At 38.8% G+C, this 22013-nt stretch overlaps 1 protein-coding gene across 1 annotated transcript in view; it reads right to left on the reverse strand.

Moving 5' to 3' along the window:
• Window positions 1-917: 917 nt before the first annotated feature.
• The window catches only part of CPS1 (carbamoyl-phosphate synthase 1), a 119092-nt gene continuing 97996 nt past the window's right edge, over window positions 918-22013 (reverse strand). Inside the window, exons 30-38 of the mRNA XM_008687464.2 lie at window positions 21694-21801; window positions 19976-20065; window positions 18456-18626; window positions 15871-15945; window positions 13125-13223; window positions 5210-5269; window positions 4354-4466; window positions 2677-2806; window positions 918-1947 (exon numbers count right to left, since the gene is read on the reverse strand). Coding sequence (XP_008685686.2) covers window positions 1849-1947; window positions 2677-2806; window positions 4354-4466; window positions 5210-5269; window positions 13125-13223; window positions 15871-15945; window positions 18456-18626; window positions 19976-20065; window positions 21694-21801 — 945 coding nt within the window. The 3' untranslated portion in view covers window positions 918-1848. The remainder of the gene's footprint in view (window positions 1948-2676; window positions 2807-4353; window positions 4467-5209; window positions 5270-13124; window positions 13224-15870; window positions 15946-18455; window positions 18627-19975; window positions 20066-21693; window positions 21802-22013) is intronic.

A 22013-nucleotide genomic window follows, 5' to 3' on the forward strand; every position in this document is an offset into this window, starting at 1 on the left:
AAAGTGTTTAGAACGGCCTGAGGAATAGTAGGTGCTCCGTGATGTTGGTTATTATGGTGGCGTGATGGTGATAAGTGGTACAGTATCAGAAACGTACTAGAATGATAGGAGGGATCATGGTATATCCTAAGCCAACCATTGCAGAAACTCACTACATATTTTCAGGTGAATGAATAAATAGATGCTTAGGGAGTACATTATTATAATATTAAAGGGAAGAAGTAATGAATGTTTCAACCACAGTGGTAATGAGGAGAGAAGGAGGAAATGAATTTGCAAAGCCGTCATGTAAATCTATATCAAGTGGTAATCCCTTGACTACACGTTGATACAACCTTTGACATCATTATCTTAGAACCTTCACAAAGCCCCATTTTAGGTGGCATTTCTGGGATATGGTTATCACCCGGACCCTTAACACTATCTCCACCTGGCAGTATGGATCAGCTTCTGATAGGGTCAAGTACTTGTCTGTGTTATGTAAGACATTTGTTTAAAAGTTTATTACATCTATGTGGCAATCTTTACTCAGTGTATGGTTGTGTATATTTGAAAGGATTCAGATCAAAGACAATATATAACCATATAACAACATAATAATTTTTTAATGAGACTTATAAACAAGATGAGGGAAAAAGAAAAAAAAAGAAAAATGTAACAGCCTAGGTGTCATTATTTTTAATATTAATTTTCTCATTCATATCCTATATGGCTTTTAGAGAAAAAAAAGTGACATAATCTTGGCTTAAAACAGTGTTTCATCAGAGAAGTGAATTGATTTTGTTAAATCAGTTAAATCAATGTTAAAATAAAATAAAATAAATGCAAGAATACAAATATATTGCCTCTTAATAGCATTTTATTTAAAAGTTTACAATTAGAGCACTTGTAATAACACAATAAGTTTAAAAGTGATACAGGCTGTCCTGTAGGAAGGACTTTTTTTGTAGCAGAAGAAATGGGGACCTTGTGCTTAAAATGTGTGGAATTCATAGCGCAGTATGGGGCTCAGTAGATCAACAGAATCCGTAATCTGAAGGGGGTGTACATAACTTCCAAGTTATTCCAAAATTGGTGGTGGGAGGGGAGGAGGTCGGGAGAGACGGCACCGATCTGAAGATTTCACTTGGCTCAGGTTAAAATCCAAAGGAAAACGAGAACAGAAAACCATCTCAGCGGTATCTACTATCTGCTGACATATTCCAAAACACAAAACTGCAAACCAGTGTCCTTTAAAGAAATCCATACTTTAAAGACCTCTGTCACTTCTCAAATTTAGTACTGTGAAAAGGAATAGGGATATTCCTGGGTGAGCCAGATAATTGAGAATAATTATCAAAAAGATGCATTATACAAACATCATGATGACGGGGGTCATAAATTAAATTGTAACAATTTCATTTTAACAAATTTTTATAGTATTCTGCCTTGTTAAAATGTCCTGAGTGTGGCAAATGCTATTTAAAAGCAATAATAGTGTCTTGAAAGTATGTATAGTAATAGTTCAGGAGACAGAACAGTGACATTTTCTACCTTGATCATTGTTAATCAGCACCATAAAATGTTAGCTGCAAATAAGCACGTAGGTAAGCCTGGCCCACCGAAAATAAGGCATTAGAAAATAGATGAATTCTCACATAGGACAAGTTATTTAGGAAGGAGTTTAAGTAAGGTTTGTAAAAAGTGACGGACAACAGTTTGTGAAAGAAAAGAAAATGAAGGTTTAACCAAGTAAACTGAAATAGTTTGGTATCAATATTTGTCTCTGTGGAAGTCGGCTGGGGACTCGGTTCCTTTCTATCCAGTGGGGCTTGGGTTGATTTCAGCCGGAGCTGGGTGTTTATTTCTCTATGCCATTTTCCCAGCACCGTACTGCCTGTAGTGGAAAAGACTCTTGGAGTCCACGTTGCGAGATTTCTGCACAGCTTCAGCAAAAAGTTTGGTCACCTGAGAACATAAGGGCAGGAATCTTAGTGACCCCCCATGACACGGAAGTGAATATTTAATGAAGCGGGAGTGAAAGGTCAGTTTCTGCTCACAATTTCCAAAGGGACATGTGAGGAAAGACACAAAAATTTTTATTTATTCAGGACTTTCTCCTATATTTCAGACCTTACCATGAATAAGCTAACCCCTGCCTCTTCCCAGGAATTAAAACTGACTCAGGGAAAAAAAAAAATATGATAGGTAGAAAGTTAACTGAGTCTTGAAGTACAGTTCTTCTCCGTGATGAATTTGGTGGGTCATGGCCAAGTGGAACTAAACATACCTCATGTAATCATTTTCTGTGACTTGGACACGTGCTTGCACTATACCAGGATCCTCAGTTATCATTAACCTGTTGCTCTTTTATGGTGGCTTTCATTTAGAAACAAAAGTTTGTATCTTTATTCCATGCCACACCACACTTTTTATTTAAAGGATAATTGCATGGCTAATGAGAGAGCATGGCTATCGTGGCTTTTGATTATCTCAATTGCTTGATCACCAACTGTCTCAGTTAGGCCATGACTTACCATAATAGCACCATTATTTTCGATTCTATTTAAAAATTCTTCCTCATTCTGAATGTTACAAGAAGGGGAGAAGAAGGATGTGCATATGTTGATGAATACTCTTAAGGGAGGCGCAGAAATAAAAACCTGCATATAGCTGTATTTGAGGAAAAGAACATACCTGGAAATTAGTGAGGAGAGCAATTCCGCTGTCAACAGCTGTCCTCCGAATCACATAATTATCGTGGACAAACTTCGTGTTGTTATTGGGGAGGTTAATCACCAGGTCAATGCTGCCATCTCTAATCAATCTGGAAGAACAATCAAAATAAACAAAAGTTTGTAGGTGGCAATGTATATTTTATTATTAGTCTTTAAAATACTAACGGAATTATTCTCTTACGCCATTCAAGTCAATGCCATACTGAGTTGACTGCCCCTCGCCCTCCTCTATTCCTAAATAGACGTTCAAATTACTCATTTGGGGGTTATAAATTTTATTGTGTTCTTGAAAGAATTCTGGTGTCAGTCTAATTAAATGGAAAGGTTTTTCTTTCTCAAATGCTATCTATCCATAGAAGAATTGGTAATTTGATAGGTATTTACTTATTTTACAAGGAGGTTTTTCTCCAGTATTGAAGTCCATTCCACCTCCACACTCCCAACTCCCAGATTAACTTTACCTCAGTGCCTGCTTCCCAGTGCCTCTCAGCTAATGGTATAAGAACACAGGTCACCTTATTTTGAATTAAATCACTTCACATTCTGTTGCTGGGCTGCTACACACACTAGGAGACATTTAAATGTCAAAAGCACGAAGTAATGCTAATTGTTATTTTACAAAGTCCTAACCAAGTGCTTATAGGATCACTGGAAGTCCACTAAGGTCTGAACAATTTGCCCTTCTTTTATAAATTTGATAATGATTTATAGGTTGCCTTCTTGAGAGCTCTAACAAATGGTAGCCACTTAACAGATTGTAATATCCTGGAACAACTGAGAATTATCTCGTATGTACCTGTGCCTCACACTTCTGTAGGTGTTGATGTAATGGAGTTCCTAAAGACTCACACGGTGCACCAAAATACTATGTCTTACCAAACCTAATGACAACATAGCCTGAGGCATAAAAACCAACCTGATCAGAGAATAGGACATTAGGTAATACAATGGTGGCATTATCCTAGCACTCACCATAGTCTTCTGCATATAGCAAGTGCTCAATAAATTGGACTGATTTATTGACACACAAGCTGGTCAATCTTACACTTGATATACACATCTATATGCAATATAAGTTTGATGTAAAATATAAAGTGCGGGGCGCCTGGGTGGCTCAGTCGTTAAGCCTCTGCCTTCAGCTCAGGGCGTGATCCCGGCGTTCTGGGATCGAGTCCCACATCAGGCTCCTCTGCTGGGAGCCTGCTTCTTCCTCTCCCACTCCCTCTGCTGTGTTCCCTCTCTCACTGGCTGTCTCTCTCTCTCTCTGTCAAATGAATAAATAAAATCTTTAAAATAAATAAATAAAAATTAAAAAATAAAATATAAAGTGCTGCATTACATTCTTCATGTCTCTGATTCTCATCACAGAGATCTTGGAAGGAAAGCATCCTTACTAGAAAATGTTTTGAAAGATGCTATGTATCGCCACATAGACATATGGCATTATACGTTATAGTAGCAGCAAAGTTCACAAGAATGAAACTTCACTATAATCCACAGATTTATTCATCTGAAATGCCTGACTAAGAGGACTTTTAGAAGAATTGCAATAGGGTAAGGTGAAGTATTCATATCAGACTAGTTCCCGAAGTTAATCCTCTATCCGTAGGAGGATAAAACTCTGCCCAGTTCTTACTTTCTGATGGAAGAGAGGCTGGGATTCTGTCCTTCCTGAGACGGCCATGCCACTGGGGTGGCAGGGACATTGTTGGCATTGAGCCAGTCCGACGTGGCTTCCGTGGCAAAGAGCTGCATTTAAAATGGAAAAGTCAGTTACTGTATCACAGGGAAGGCTTTCACAGAGCCAAGAAACCTACTGGGACACATGTGTCATTTAAAACAGAAAGTAGAAGAAAGTGGTGTATTTGAGAAGCAATAATACCATGAATAGAGATTTGGACTCCCTGTCCAGAGTCATGAGCACTTTAAGTATTTTTAAAATATTCCAAGGAACAATTTAGTAACCTCAACTGTAACTGCTTTTGTAGAAGAAAAAAATAAAGAATTATTCATGGCTGAGGATTCACTGTTATCAAATCAACAAAGCCCCATGACCACAGGCCCACTCTGAGCCTTGGGAGTCATTTCGTTTTACTGAACCAGGCTTTGCATGGAGGTATTCGTGGCAAAGAAGTTTTGCCTATAACTGCAACAGCTGGAAACTATGACTTCATACGGAAACAAGAAAAGGAACAAGGAAAAATATATTGGAAACACATTGGACCTTCGTCCCAATTCTGCATAAACCAAACTTTCTAAGTTTTTAGCTGGCAACTTCTGTGGAGTTTATGGTACCTTTGTTATAACTTAAAACTAGTCTTTCTAATAATTTTATTCTATTGAAGTTTTGAACCTATCATGTTAGTTAAATCTTTCAAGTTGAAAAGATATATTTTGAGCTATTTCATTCCTTAAGATTCATTAATAGTCTCTTTTGTGAATAGATTTCAATGCTTATGGAAAACGACTTGAAAAAAATTAATATCACATACCTTGAAGCCTTCATTGTGTAATTGCTCAGCCACACCAAGGAATCTGGGACGGAATGATTGCTGAAATTAAAAGAATTTAACAAAATTCACTTTGTAGATATACTGCTCTTTATTTAGTCACATGCAATATGGTATTTTCTCATGCCATTATCCAAGGCAACGCCATATGTTGCCAGGTGCGTTAGATTCAAAGGTGCCAAGTTCCATCCTTTAATCCTTCGACAGTGACTACTGAGTTCTTAAACTTATTTCTTGATATAGATAAGATTACACCCACATTGTCTTGCTCTCTACAGTCTGACTTTTCACCTTGCGGTCAAATTCTTCCACTCCCTACTTAATCCACTTAGCCTGTCCACAGATTAAGATCCACCTCCATCCCGCATGGATCCTTCCCCAGGTCCGGAAGAATTTAAAGACACCTTGGTTAGGAGTCCAACAGGAGGTCAGCCTTGTTGATCGTTCCGCCTGCTCAACCGGTTCTAATGGCTGAATTCTAACTGGGCCCTGTCCTAGTGGCTTGTGCAAACCTTCCTGCAATAAGTTAACCATTCTGGACTCAATTTTGCATTAACTTTAAAGTAAAGAGTAGAAGAATGGGCTCTGGAGTCACTAAGCTGCCTCTTGAGATCCTGGCGTTACCATTCATTTTTAGTGTGTCCTTAGAAAAGTTAATGTCTTTGAGTCTCCAATTCTTTTTTTCCTTTTTAAAAATGGCAGTAAGCATAGTAGTGTATCTATTTCTTTGGACTCTATAATAAACTGTGTGACCTTGAGCAACTTACTTAACCTCTCTGTGATCTACTTTCCTCATCTGTTAAATGGGAATATTAACAGTATCTGTGTCAAAGGGTTGTTATGAGTATACAATGAGTTAATTTACAAGTAAGCACTACTTAAGTGTCAGTATAGGAACTTAGACCATTACTAGTTGTTGTACAAGGTTACTTGTCCATTAATAGTTCTCATTAAGTATTCATTGTTATTATTAAAATGTTTGTTTTTTCAGCCTCCCAGAGGCTAAATTCCTGTCCTTGCACCCTAAGTTTCCAAGCCTAGCTCCCTCTATGGCCGTCATACTTCAAATACAAGCAATCTTCCTTCTCCCATATATTTTACTTCCAGACAAGCTTCCCTCACGTTCCATTTCACTGTTCAGATATGTTCTTAGAGCCTATTGCCGTGAACTTCCTAGAGCCTCAGCTGGACCCATCTGGTTTCCAGGTTCTGCTTTCCCTGGACTCCTGCACATTGTCTCCAGAGTTTCCCCATTCTGAACTTACCCCCTTCCTGTGACCACAAGTCAGTATTTGCAAGACAGTGGTCAGTGAGAGAAAAAAAGGCTAAGTGGCCTACCCAAAAGTTAATCCCTTACCTTGACCTTATTAACTTGAATGTTTGAGTAACTGAGCTAAATAGAATATGAAAATCATACACAGTTAAAAACATATCTATTCTGCCTTTTGGCTGAACATTTTGGCTGTTTTTCCTTGTAAAAAGTTTATAAACAGATGAAATAATTTGGCTACTTTGGTAAATGTTTTATAATCTATTTAGAAACCATATTAATAACAGCTTAAAAAATCAAGGAGATGATCTTATTTTAGAATCTCAGAGAAACTAAGAATTGCGATAATAAAACATATCAAGATCCTTGTACAATTTTGATAATGTTCAGCCCATAAAACCTCCTAATATTTACTTGCAGAGGCTTTCTGAGAACAGATCTAAATCCTAGGAAAAGACTCCGAAGACTATGTTCAAATATAAAATTCTTTCAGATTCAGGCCCTCTCAATCCCAGAACTGCAGTTTTATGAGAGGAAACTATTGGCAAATAGAAAAGATAAATGCAACTGGATGAGTCTCAGCTCAGGCAGGCTCAGGGGTTATTCATGGACAGTCTTCTAAAACACAAATTGCAACCATGCCCAGGATAGTAGCTTTCCATTCCTGCTGAGGACCAAACAGGAAGAAATGGGCCGTTTGTGCAAGAAGCTCATGGCTAGACATTAAAAAAAAGGAAATAAATAAGTATAAAATCAGAGTAACTCAGTGACATTAGGGCAATTTAATGAGGCATATGGCAGTTTCCTTAAGAATAGGTTAGGCAGAAGAATAAGACAATGACTTTTCAAATTTGATTCTGCTTGGAAAGCAAGGGACTGAATTAGATGGCATTTTAGGTTTAAGTAAGCACCAGAGCACATTAGAAGATGCAACATAAAGTTGTCCAACAACTTATTTATTAACTGATACATTAATCATGTATTGAACAAACTATTCTCAATTTCTTAAATTTTCCCCTAGCAAAATGTCACTAATAATATATGGCCATGTGATAACATAACATTGAAACCATTTTCTAAAATATCATTTCAGGGGCACCAGGGAGGCAAAGTCGATTAAGCGTCTAACTCTTGGTTTCAGCTCAGGTCATGATCTCAGGTTGTGGCACTGAGCCCTGTGTGGTGCTCTGTGCTCAGCTCAGAGCCTGCTTGAGTTCTCTCTCTCCCTCTCCCTTTGCCCCTCACTCCCCAAACTTTCTCTCTTTCTCTCTCTCTCTAAAATAAATAAATAAATCTTTAAAAAATATATCATTTCACAAGCACAGTGGTTCTCAAAATGTGGTTCCCTGGGAAATCATCATCACCTGGGGATTTGTTTAAAATATAAAAGTTAAGGGGCACCTGGGTAGCTCAGTCAGTTAAGCATCTGCCTTTGGCTCAGGTCATGATCCCAGGGTCCTGGGATCGAGCCCCACATCAGTATCCCTGCTCAACGGGGAGCCTGCTTCTCGCTCTCCTCCCTGCTCCTGCTCTCTGTCACTATCTCTCAAGTAAATAAATAAAATCTTAAAAAAAAATAAAATAAAGTATAAAAGTTTGGGTCCCACCTCAGATCCGTGGAATCAGGAACTCTGAGACTGGCTCCCAATAATCTGCAGTTTAAAAAACCCTCCAGGTGATTCTGATGCACACGTAAGTTTAGGAGTAGGAGGGAAGAGGGAATAGGAGAACCATCCTTCACTCATTTTGTTATTTGAGGTGAAGATCCATTAACCTTGGCCAAAGTCACAATGAAAAATGTTGAGGAAGGAGTACCAGAACGTAATTTTTTTCTTTACTATTTTAAAGTAAAATAAGTCAGCAAGTCCTCTAAGACCTGCAGACACCAGTCAGAACCTCATTATGGAGCTGTTTCAACGCTGTCCCCCAAGTGGAAAAGATAAATATCCGACATGACAGTATTGGCAGTTCCCAGCCGGGGAACCACTCTGCCTTCTGGTCTGGGGTGTTGGCTTTCATAGCCACATTATAAACTTCTATCAAACATGTATTGAACACTTGTGACACATAAAACAGCCTCTCTACAAAAAGAAATTACAGCTGTCAGCTTGCATCTGAGTAGCCCCAGATTTAATAGCTGATTGAAAATACCTGGGTAAGAAACCATTTGTTACTAAAGGTGAAAAGTACAAGCTGATTTATTTCCTAGAAAATGTTTATAAGAAAGAAAGTCCTTTAAAAATGAAAAAAAATATATACATTTCCTCCAATTATCATTTTCACATTATTCCAACTTCTGGCTGCAGAACAGAAAACCGAGTTAATATTGTGTGGTGCCTGTGGACTCCATAGGGACGTCTGCATCGACAACTCTACGGTTGTTCCTAATGATTCTGTATTGAAGATAAAAGGTTATTCATGTCACTTGGAGTTGTCTTTTTCAAATAAAATGCTTGCTTTGTGTTTCCGAGCAATGCTGAAGCGCAGATGTCTGGATGGTGCTTGCCACTCCACAAACATCACTGAATAGCCCAATCAGACAGGAAAAAACAGTGAGTGCTCTTGATCTGCTCTAGAGTAAATCATTTATTGTTAAAGGGTGTTCCAGAAAACTTCAAAACAAGGAAGATTGCCTACTCATAGCACCTAAAAATAAATCCTGATGGGATGAAAGGAGGCTGGAAATATTGCAGGAAAATCTAAGATGATTTTGTTGCCATATAAACCTACATTATGCCTTTCTTACGTTAGGATCTAGGCCTCTGGAAAGCCTCTTGTTAGAGACCCAGTGCATGTAATAGTTAAGTTGATAAGAATCCTTTGACAAAATCTAAATCTTGACTTCTTTTTCCTCCTAAGTTCTAGTTATACACAATTGATGTTATGAATATTTCAAATTCCCCAGGTGATTTGTCCCATAGGATTTAACTTTGGGAGGGCAGAAACAGAGGGTCTGTGTGTATAAAGGAGTACGGGCGGAAAGAGAAGAGAAAGAAAAGGTTAGAAAGACTGCAGTATAACAAATTGCATGTTGGTGCCCTCATACACACACACACACACACACACACACACACACACACACACACACACAGACTCTATTTACTAAATGTTGAGAAGTGGCTGATACTTGATAGTAATACATTACTATTTAAAATATGTGTTAAACTACCAAAAATAAGAAAAAAAAAGTTTCCTGGATCAGAGTCACTTTTACCTCTCCTCCATAATTTCTCTTTTCCCCCAGTTTTCTCCTGTAACCTGGTTGTGAGAATGAATGAGTTAAGGTATCTTCAATTAAATCCTTGTGTTCATAGCAGGAAGCTGGGTCAAGGTGGGGAGATACAGAAAAGGCCTTTCCCTCAAATAAATGGGACAGGCCCTGACTAGCTTCCTCACTTCTTCATGAAGGAATAATAAAGCAATAATAAGAACCGCAGTGGTGCTGGCTTCCAGCGCTCATCTGTGCGTGAAGTCTACACGGCATCAGGCTAAATGAATGATTATCTTAAGAAATCAAAATGCAGTGTTGGATTTCTTTTTTAGAACTTCACTCAAGAACTCAACTAAATGTGTTCCTTTGTATTTACTGGCCCTAATGCCCATTTATATATCAGGAGTACTTTTTTAGGTCGTTCTCACTTCTGACTTTATATATTTGAATGCGTTTACATGAATTATTCTGACCACACTGAATCATGTTAAATAAAATGAAATATGGAACCTTAATTATTTTGTCCACAGTTTCTAGGAAGCCTAGGTAAAAGGTTGGGGTTAGATTTGGCCCCATGCTATCTAGGAAGATACCCAGTGAGTTTTCTAACTATTAACGCTCCAGTTAGTATATCCTGTCATGTTGTTCAGTTAAATTTATGACGCGTTTTTAAAAGTCACTGTCAGTGAAAATCCACCAGATGGTAACAGAGACTGTCCCTGAACTGCTGGGAGTGGCAGCTCTTCCTTGCCACCCACACTGAGTGGTCAGAAAGTGACTCTTGTCCATCTTCTGCTGATCAATTCTACCACAGCTACTAATATTTAATTAAATATAATTTTATATTAAACATTTCTTCATTTTTTAAAAGATTTTATTTATTTATTTGCCAGAGAGAGAGTGAGAGGGAGAGAGCACAAGCAGGGAAGCAGCAGGCAGAGGGAACAGTAGGCTCCCCGCTGAGCAGGGAGCCTGATGCGGAACTCGATCCCAGGACCCTGGGATCATGACCTGAGCAAAGGCAGACGCTTAACCGACTGAGCCAGGCAGGTATCCCTTAAACATTTCTTTAAATATACTTTTTTAACTTTGTAATTAAAATAGACACATATCTAAAGCCCTAACATTGTGCACTTACACGCAAGTAAAAAGTTCTTTGCAAGAACTCATGTAGCTGCTGCAATACTGATCTCTTTAAAAAAGAATGTACTGAAAGATAAAACTTCAGTGGGCAGAACCTCCTTCCTTTAAGAAAACTTTTTTTACCCTACAAAACCCTCTTTTTTTTTCCTACCCATAAAGCAAAAAATTCTGTTCACTGATGCCAAAATCACACAAATACTTCATAGGGATCGAATTAATTTTTGCTTAATATTTCCTGCAGCACTAGAACCAAACAAGGCACAATTTTATACATCACTGCCTTCTTAAACTGGTATTTTAAAATGTTAGCACTATTATGATTAGTTGTGAAGACGGGAACTAAGGGCACAGTCTCCTCTTGAATGCCCCCAGGTCTCACATTAAACTTTAAGCCATTACTAGAAGTTGGACAAATACTCTCATACTTGTGACTTAATAATACTTAATACTCATTTATAACATGATGAGTCTCTCATATGGTGTGATGTGTCTCCAAACTGCCATTAAGCTTCACAATTGCATCATCTTGTTAGCCTCTGCTCTAACTGTTCTCCATCTCCCTTTTGGCACCTTTATGAAGCAAAATTCCCAGTTGCTCTTTGCAGAAACTTCTCCAAAGCCATTACCCACCCAGTCTCCAGAGTCTAATTTGCTGATATTAAGACACCCTAATGAGATGGTATCTATAATCATCACCCACAGGCTTGAGAATACCTGGTACTGCTCTAATTATATTTTTACTGATTTTTATGTAACCATGCAGGGTTTGAGCTTATTAAAAGTACAGCAGGGGTGATATCTAAGACCATCTATTGTTTTTATAGGACCCAAGAATTACTAATCTTAAATGTAAGTGAATGACCAGGTGGAAAGCATTTAGTATGTTTCAGGAAATCTATAAACAGAACAGTCTGTACATTCTTGCAATAATTATTCCAAGGGGTAATAGAAGTTTCCTGACTACCTTTTTGCCCTAAGATTTCCATTTGATATGCAATAATAACCAATAATGCCCTTTTCATTGTATAAAGGTATTCTCTCACAATTATTTCACCTTGCTTTGACTTAGAAGACTTACCAAATAATGATATTCAAGAACCTCCCCAGTATACTGTGGGCTCTGCTAACTTTCTTAAGCCCATTAAGCTACTTCCCTTCAAGAACTTTCAATCAATCCTGGAGTGAAAAAATCCTTCAAGTAATGCCTGTGTCTTCTTAAGCTTTGGATCTTTGACGTTTACAAATGGTCCTCGACTTGAACAATCTCAATTTTACAATAGTGAAAGCAATACACAGTCAGTACCAACTGTACTTCGAATTTTGAATTTTGATCTTTTCCTAGGCTAGTGATATGTGGTAGAATGCTCTGTTGTAACATGGGCTTTCAGTACAGTATTCAATACATTACATGAGCTATGTAATACTTTATTATAAACAGGCTTTGTATTAGACGATTTTGTCCCACTGTTGCCTGACATAAAGTGTTCCGAGCACATTTAAGGTAGGCTATGCTAAGCCATGATGCTTGGTAGGGTAGGTATGTTAAACGCATTTTTGACTTCTGATATTTTCAACTTTTGATAAGTTTATTGAGGCATCACACCACCATAAGTTGTGGAAGTTCTGTAGTAGAAATTGAAATGTGAATGAGTGAAGGTAAGGAAGGAAAGAAAAGAGTTCAGGAAGGGATCATATAGCTTCAGCTGGGATGTGTTGTATTTGAGACAGCCAGATAGAGGTATCCAGCAGATGCTTGGAAATATGGGATGACGAAGGATGAAGATTTAAAGATGACAGTTAGGGATAGGACAGTGGATACCACAGACATGAGCTGGCAAAGGGGAAAGTCAAGAGATAGACAGAAACAGAGACAGAGAGAAAGAAGAGGTGAGACCCAACTTTATGGAAAGCATATGTTCAGGGGCTAAGGAGGAAGAACTAAGAGGAGAGCACAGAGAAAAGATATAACCAAGAAATAGAAGAAATTCCTGTTTAAGGCATCCTAAATCCTTTTCAGAACAAATAGCCTTTTCACTAGAGACTTTTTCTTTCTGTTCGTTTTATTTATTCACTTATTTGTATTGATTGCTGCAATGGAAAAAGCAAAACTCAGGGAACATATAGAGAACAAACGTCCACTTTTTTCTATTAGTTGTTGTTCTCTTTAGTGGAGCTTACAACAAATCTCCCCTCTTTTATACCACAATTAAGGTCCTTTCTCAGCCACTCCTAGCACGTGCCCAGGGGCATGCATGCAACCACACATTACTTACCTGGATTCCAATCAGGATGCCCTTCTGGGGTATCTTAAACCCTGTGGAAAGCATTGCCTTTAGGAAAGCTGTGTGAATACCTTCACCAAAGCAAGCCACCTGTTTAGAATAAATTAAAAAATAAAATAAAAAGAAGCAAATACTAGTCAACAGCTCTCACCGATAAACAAATACAAATGGAAAGCACTTTACTCGTACTTGCTAGATTTTATTGAGTTGCCCAAAGACCATGCAGTCTGAATCCTGGGATTAAAAAGCCAGCCAGGGCAGATGTATCTTATGTTTTTAATTAAGCATAATGAATGATAAGCCATTCTTTCTCTATCCAACAACACTCCATGGAGCAACATAACTGGATTCTACTGTGAGTTATTTGGATACAAATCACAGCTTCTGGTCCATAATGTGGTGAGTTACCAAATGTTAATATGACTTAATGTTTAAATAACGGTATATGTTACATATGCGATGCCACAGTGCGTGAATTCATGGGTCAGTAGCACAAATGCATAACTGCTGATCAATTGGTTAGGAGTCATTCTGTACAGCTTATGAGAAAGCCTTCTGAGAAATTCAATAAATCCATGAAAATATCAAGGACCTTTTTCCTTTTAAATAATTTTCATAAAATGAACCAAATACCCTGCTACTAGTTCTGAATACCACAGCCATATGTAAAACAAAAACAACAAACCCCATTCCAAACTATCACATACTGTTGGAATACACAGAAGTTTCAGCTAGGGTAATTGTGCTACTAGATAACGACAAGTCAAATGGCCCCCGTAACTGTAGAACGAGTGGTCTATTTGAGCATGATGGGAACAGATCCTGCCACGCAGGTCATCATTTGGCACAGGTACAGAACCACCATTATAGTAAATAACACTGATGGCTAAATTCATTCTTTAAGCAAATGACTCCCTTATTGTGAAAGGGACGTTCTCATGACTATGACCTTCAGCCAACCACCGTTACGGGCTGCTTTTCACTCTGTAGTGAGCGCTTTCTTTGGTCCATTAATGGCCAACTAGCCTAGGTCATATCAACCTCAGTTAGTGAAACCCGAATTTTACTGACAGGACCAGGCAATCCCACCATAAAAGCAGATACAACAACACACAGAAGGTTTCAGCAGTTTTCTACAAAAAACATAGAAAACAGTCAGATAGTCCAGTAAGCTCTCAGGACTAACATCCCCACCTTGCCACTAAAAAAATAAAATAGCCCTTACCTAGATCAAAAGGTAAAGGTTTATTCAACACCACAACAAGCCATTTGAACACTGACAATGTCTCTTCAAAGAGATTTCACCTAAGCTAGAATTATTATTCTGATTTCAGTTATGAAACAGATCTTGTAACATCACACTCAGTGACACCTGGAAGTATGACTCTAATAATGGAAGAAGAATTAACTCTATACTTCTGAAAAATATCACAACAAAGGTGAGCTGAGCTTCTAATTCCTTCATATTTTCATATTTCAACAACCCCAATAATGTATGTCTGGAGGCAGAATGGGCATAGGCAGTGCAAACAAGTTTACCACACTAGAGAAAACAGCACAAAGGAAAACCGATCTCTCCCTGATCTGAACCCTGGATATGCTGAAAACAGCCCTGCTACCAAGTGACCACGAGATCAAGTGGAACCTGAAGAGCATTTCCTTAAACAGCGGAGAACCGTAATGTAGGCCCCTCGTTTTAAAGCTAGGTTTTCTCGCCTATTAAATTAAAAGCAGCAGCAAAGCAGCTAAGAGAAGGCAATCGTCAATCCAAATACAAACAAGATAGCCATTTATTCCTCACTGCCTGCCTTCCTGTCTCACTTGACTTCTCATCACAGATGTTGCTTGTAACCAGGCAACCACATAAAACATCACACATTTATTGTAATTAAATATTTTCCCCTTTCAGGTGTTCCTTAATAGCAAGAGGAAACAATGATGCCTCACAGTCCGATGTTGCCACTCTGATGTGCACTGATGAGAATCTGAAGGTTGTATCTAGTAAGTCTGTCAAGGGCTGGGTGATTCATAAAATGTCCTGACACTGACATGTAGGGAACTTTCTAGAATCTGACAGCTCTCTACAAGAAACACAGTTCACATTCTTAAAGAAACCTTCAGCTGACAAGAGTTCCAATACAAGTGAAGAGGGACATCCAGTGGCCAATCCCATTATAGGTTTCAGATAATCCCCAGGAGGTTGACGTTGCTTTGAAAGTTGTTTGGGGATTTTGCATTTATCTGCAGATTCCACAATGTTTAGGTCCATGATCTTTCTAATGCTGTACAGTCATTCTACATACTGCTAGTAAAAATCCAATGATTTAATTTCACAGTAGCAAGAGGTTGAGGGGAGTGGGGGTGGGAAGTGCTGTTATAAAGAGACCTTGAAATGAAAACTGAAAATAAAGCAGAAAGACCCAGGAGATATTTACTTAGACTTCTAAGGAAATATTTTGGAAGCTGTTCTCAATGTGTAATGTGGAAATGAATTAGGAACACATACATTAGATTCACAAGTTAAATATAAGTGAAAATTTAGACTCTGGTCCACAAAAGTATAAGATTTTTCTTTAGTTCAAAATCCTTAATCCTCCTTTCAGACTTACTCTGATAACAGAAGTTTGTGTTCCCCCTTAATACTTAATAACTTACTTACTGTATTATACTCAGATCATAAAACCATAGATTTCAAAGTAGATTTAATGAAAGCGTTCATGGACCATTAACTAGTTACCTCTCCGGTGGAAGCCATCTCACAACGCAGAATGGGGTCAGCATCCCTCAACCGGGGCCAGGAAAACATTGGAGCCTGTCAGAAATAATGGGGAGGAAAAATATGTGAGAGAAAGGTATAAAAGGAATAAGAGAGGATAAATATATTTAGTGAACCATCTCTCACAGGATTCATTTAGGCTATGGTAGACACATAAAAAATCTCTTTGGTTCAAGCATCTGACTTGAAAAATAGCTTTAAAACTCTGTTCCAAGAATTTCTTGAGCTCTTGGCCAAAAACTTGGGTTAAATAATCACAAATTATTTCTGTAAATAGGGCCCCTGTGACCAGTCTAGGCCAGTGTTTCTAATCTGGCCTACACATATTCTTATTGGAGTGATTTCAAACAAAGTCTACTGGGCACTGGTCTCCCCAAGCACAGAGTTCAAACACATTTTTTTCTTGGTAGGCTTTGGAAACATTCCTCTTCTTTTTCTGATCATTTGAACTTGGAACGGGCAACCATGCCAGAAATGTCTGTCTGTAAGCTGACTTCTGAGACATTAAACTGTTGTTGACACCTCTTAAAAAGCTTTGAAAAACATTCTGCTTGGGAACACTTTTGCCCAGAACTTTCATGTGAACTAGAACATAGAGAGGAGCATTTCTTTTTCATTTATTTTATCAGTGCAATTCATGAAAAACCAAATGCTTGTTTCTCGCATCTCTCCGTTTGTCCAGTGTGGACCCTTCTTCCTTGATCCTGGCACCCTTCGAAGTGATCCTGGGAGTTCTAGCTCGGGGTCATTTCATGAGGTCATCCTTAGTCAAGTTACCATACATTTCTGCACTCTCGCTTTTCTGTGCTCTCATCTGTGGATGTCCACCCACCTCACGAGCTCTATGTTAAGACTAACTATAAAGAAGTCGTTCTTTTTCAAAAAGTCAAGATTCATATACAATGATAACTAGGAAAGAAATAAACTGGAAGATACAGTGCATTTTGAAAAATGCATATCTATCCATCAATACTGTTTTTAGTTGGCTATTGTTTCATACACATATATGTGTGTATATATTTCTGTGTCTATGAATTCAGAAACATGAATTTGAAATGTGTACATAGAATTTCCAGTGGAAAATATTTTTCAGGGCCTTCTGCATATTGGTCTCAAACAAAGAAATCCTATGTATTTTTTTTACCTATGTATAATTCCCACTGAAAGCTTTAACAATTTATGTTGTATTGTAGTCTCAAGGAATAAAGTGCCACCTTCCCCAATATAACAAGTGACATTCCATCTCAATGCCCTATAAAATCCAAGTCATCCTAAATTATTAAGTTAAATAAGATAGATAATTTTTTTTATTTATAGCTTTAACTTAAAGCTTCCACTATAAAAGTCTCAGCTATAATACAATTATGATTGAGGTCACGAGTATAAATAGGAATGGAAATCTTTTGAAGGCATCCAAAATATATAATGTCACATAAATACATCACACAATATAAACTGATTCCATCTTATGCTTTCTCTAAAATATTCAAATTTATTTATATAGTATCTCATGAATCCTCATGCTTGCCCCATGAAGTAGTTAAAGATCATAATTATACTCTGTGCATGGATATACTGAGGCAGCGAGAAGAGCACGATGGCTTTATGATTATGGTAGTATCAGAAATATACATCTGTATTGGAAATTAGTGAGCAAATCTTAAACTTTTCTGGTCAGTCTTCATAAAGGTGCCATCAATGTCATTTCCTTCATGGCACCACCGTGAATAGCAGCCGCTATTTCAACTCTTCAAGTGGAAAAATTGTGCTGCTGAAGAAATAGGATCTGAGCAAGGTGGCCAAGGTAGTTAGAATTTAAGCGACACCGCAGGGTAACACTTTTACAAGATCCATGCATTCCTGAAGTGTTGGCACAATTCCAAAGGGGCACAATTCAAGCCTTATCTCAACGAAGTATATCCAGAATTTCTGTTTACCAACTAAACCGACACCACCGTGCATCAGTCACATGCACATAGCTTACAATTGACTCAGCTAGTTGGTTTTGAAGTTATGTGATTCTAAATGTTTTTTTGTTATTTTTGAAATGGATAAAAAGTCATATAAAGTGCCTTTGTGCATTATTCAAAGGAAACATCATAAATCCCTAGTCCAGCACTTTAGTTAGAAGGTGCATGAAATATCAAAAAACTTTTTTTACTTTTTTTTTTAAGTTTTTTCAAGTAAGCCCCCAATGTGGGGCTTGAACTCATGACCCCCAGATCAAGTCACATGCTCTACTACTGACTGAGCCAGCCAGGCACCCCCAAGATTATTTTTTTAAAGATTTTATTAATTTATTTGTGTGTGAGAGAGAGAGAAAAGCAGGGGGAGCAGCAGGCAGAGGGAGAAGCAGGCTCTCTGATGAGCAAGAAGCCCAGTGCAGGACTTGATCCCAGGACCCTGAGATCATGACCTGAGCCAAAGGCAGACGCTTAACCAACTGAGCTACCCAGGTGACCCTCATGATTATTTTTGATGAAAAACTGTTCCTTTAATTTCCTTGAAACTTAAAAAAATGACTAATAGATTTTTTTAAATGTTACCTTAATTGCAACATAGTCAGCAGGAATTATGGGATGGTCCAATGTGGGAAGAGGTTTCTCATCAATGCTCTCTCCAATCATCACCTTGGTGGCCACATCAATGAAGTCTACCCCCAGTGTCTTGGAAACAAAGGGGAAGGATCGAGAAGCTCTCAGGTTGCACTCAATCACCTGGACAGATAACAAAATTTTAAAAAAGTGAAAGGATGGTGAGAGCCAGTGACAACGTACTAATAGTCTCGCTGTCACCTGAGTTCTTGCTGTTTGTCACTGGGGCCAGCTCTTCTTCTGCCAGCCCCTTCCTTCTCTCCCACTGCTTGCACTTTTGCTAACCAGTTTCTTTTTAGTTGGTATCTCTGAATTCTGACTTTCTTCCATCCACTTTCCACAATTTCATCCCCACACATGTCTGATAGATTTTAATGCAGAACTCAGATAATGCCACATCCCTACCGAAAAGCCTTCATGGGGTTTCCACGGACCATCAGATGAAAGTCCGGTCCTTGAAGGCTTCCTATTCTCTTGCCTCGATATATCTATGTTATCTTGTACCGTTTCCCTGACCCCAATTTTACTTTCCAAGTTTGCCTTGCATTATTTCCCTAGAAAAATGATCTTGCTAAACTGAGCTAGTCGTTCTCTCCTAAAACGTGCCGAATTTTCTCTTAGATGTTCTATGTGTAATGTGCTCTCTACCTTCCTTTATTTATCAAAATCCCAGTCATTCTTTAAGATCCAGCTTAAAATACAAAATCTCCCTTGAAACCCACCCCAAACCAGGCATACGACACGCAAATACATGCTCAGGCACACACATGCACATGTATGTGTACACGCGCACACACACACACGCTTGTAGATATGCTCTCTCTGTTCTGTGACTCCAATACCATGTATTTGTACATTCCTCCCAGCAGCTATTATATTCTAACTTATGTTAACAGTTGTCTACAAAGTCATCTTCCCAGTCCTCACCAAACTGAGTATCTTCGAGAGCAAAGACTGTGGTTTATACGACTTTATTGCCACCACATGATTTCACATAGTAGAGGCTGCTGAACCAATACTGGTTACTGATTGGTTACATTAAATAGACTAAATTAATTAAGACTAGCTTAGTCGATTTAACGTTTTTTGTATGCAAATAGTATCTAAAACTTCAGTGTATACAATGTATGATTACTAGTCACTATAGTGACCCATCATAAAGTAATCTGAAGAGGTACAATAGTCATACGTTGTGTACATCTATACTATACTGCAGATGGCAGACAGCGATCCTCCTTCCAGTGGATCAGAGTGCTTCACATGACTGTGACTGACATGGCAGTGCCACCAAGGGCCTCTGTCTTCAAACAAGGCAGGCATTATGTACTGTGCAACACCCCACGCTCAGACACGAACAGCTGCAGGAGTCTCAGCTGCTCCGTCTGTGCTCACAGAGAAGATTACCAGAGGGACGCAAACCAACATCACCTAACACAGCACGCTGTCCTCTCAAGCACCTTGGCATTTCTTACCAAGACATCATTTCCTTTGACAAGAAACTGGACGTTGAATGGGCCAGAGATGGCAAAAGCCTTTGCAATCTTCCGGGTAGCATCCTTCACCTAGATCAAAAGGACAATGACACAGCGCTAAAGAGCATACCTTGGTGAGAAAACGCAAAGAAAACACCTCAAACTTAGATTTCTTTAATTACTCTTGACAGAGAGCTACACCTCCACTAATAATAATAACAGTCATAATGGCAATAAGAAAAATAACAACAGAAGCCACTAGCAGGTATCTATCAACAAAATAATAATACGTACTAAATATTCATAACAGACTAGCAAGGAAAAGAACAAATAACTTTACAAAAGTATCTTTCTGCCAAATGTCCCTATCTACCTGCCGTTGTATACTCTGGTTTTACTCGGAGGGCTAAATGGAAGTCTTTCAGCCCAGGTGCTGAAGCAGTCCAAACTTCCCATCGACCGCATGACCTACTGCTGAGAAGAGCAGGCCCGGAAATGACTCAGCACTGCAAAGCGACCAGAGAGACTGCTTTGATGTGCTTTTCTGCTGCCCTGGACTCTACCTGGGTAGATATAATGGTCAGAAAGAAATGATGTTTCCTTGCCGGGAGGCTCTGCATGTCATATATACAAATCCCTACATCCAACCAGAGCCAGAAGGTACCCATACAATGAGGGGCCTCTGACAGCAGGAAACAAGAGCTCCTCATTCATTACTTTTACAAGAGTGATTCGGCAACTTAATTGGTTATAAAAGGGAGTAGAGTCCACGGCACATCAAACTCTGAGAGATTTGGAAAAATCTGAGTTCTTGAGGTCATTTATACCAACGTGATCAACTAAAGCACACTTCAAATCCAGGGATGTTGTTCTCTTAGGCAGCTGGTGTTACGACATATCCTGCTACCTTCACATCTAGAACAAGGTAAGACCTTCAGAATCCAGCCCAATGTACAGCCAGCCAGACAGGCCTACCTAGATTCGGATGGCAGGATTATTGGTAAGGCTCACTGAAAAAGCCAAGCCTGACCTAACAGACCTAAAGAGTAAAGGAACATCCACATGAATTATTTAAGATGATGGTCTCTGAGACTGCCTAGCAGTGCATACTGAATACTGAGGCATCATTCTTGGGAAGGTCTTTAAGGCAATGATTCCAAAAGAGAGGTTGAAAGAGACATATCAGAAAGTGCTGGTTTGAGATGAGGGTAAAGGTGGATACTGAAAACATAGGTTCCAGAAGTTTCCTACGTGCCTGCTGTATACCCGCTTCTAATTGAGAAGCATAGGTTTATATGCTGCTCACCTAAGTGGCTCTCAAACATTAGAATCATCTGCAGCACTGTTGTCCAAATGGGGTCCCCAGATCAACAGCAACAACATCACTTGGGAACTTGTCAAAAATGCAAATTTCGGGGCCCTGCTCAGAACTACTGAATCCGAAACTGGGGAGGGAGTCCAGCAATCTGTAGATTTTAGCAAGTTCCCCAGGTTGTTACCACCACTAAGGTTCAAGAACCACCACACTAGCATACAACCAAGTGGCTCAAAAGGGCAGGAAGGAAATTGTTTTCTCTAAAATACCCAGCAGACTCAGAGCAAGAAAGTTCCCCTCATAATTACACTTCACCTGTGGCATGTCCTACATTGCTACCTAGTTAAAAAAATTGTTTTTATCTTTGCTTTTGCCCCTTCCACTTTTCTTGATCAATGATGACCTTTTCAATGGCTCCTTGGCTGACGGTTTGTGTGGGCAGCATTAGAGTGGCATCTCCTGAGTGGACACCTGCGTCTTCCACATGTTCAGAAATGGCATGGGAGATAACCTGGCCAAGAGAAGATTTTAAAAAGAGTTGTCAGGCACCTACTTCAATGCAACTTTACTTTGAACTGTTAACCTGGAAGACAAAAAAGCCAAAAAGATAACATTTTCAGTAGTGTTTTGAAATATCTACAAAGTAGAAAATGAAGGACAGTTTTTTAAAATTTTTCATTAAAGGAAATAAAATGACACGGACTCCCTAAAACAAAACTCCCT

The sequence above is a fragment of the Ursus maritimus genome, unplaced genomic scaffold, assembly GCF_017311325.1.
Source record: "Ursus maritimus isolate PB19 unplaced genomic scaffold, ASM1731132v1 scaffold_1, whole genome shotgun sequence".
NCBI classification, from domain to species: Eukaryota; Metazoa; Chordata; class Mammalia; order Carnivora; family Ursidae; genus Ursus; species Ursus maritimus.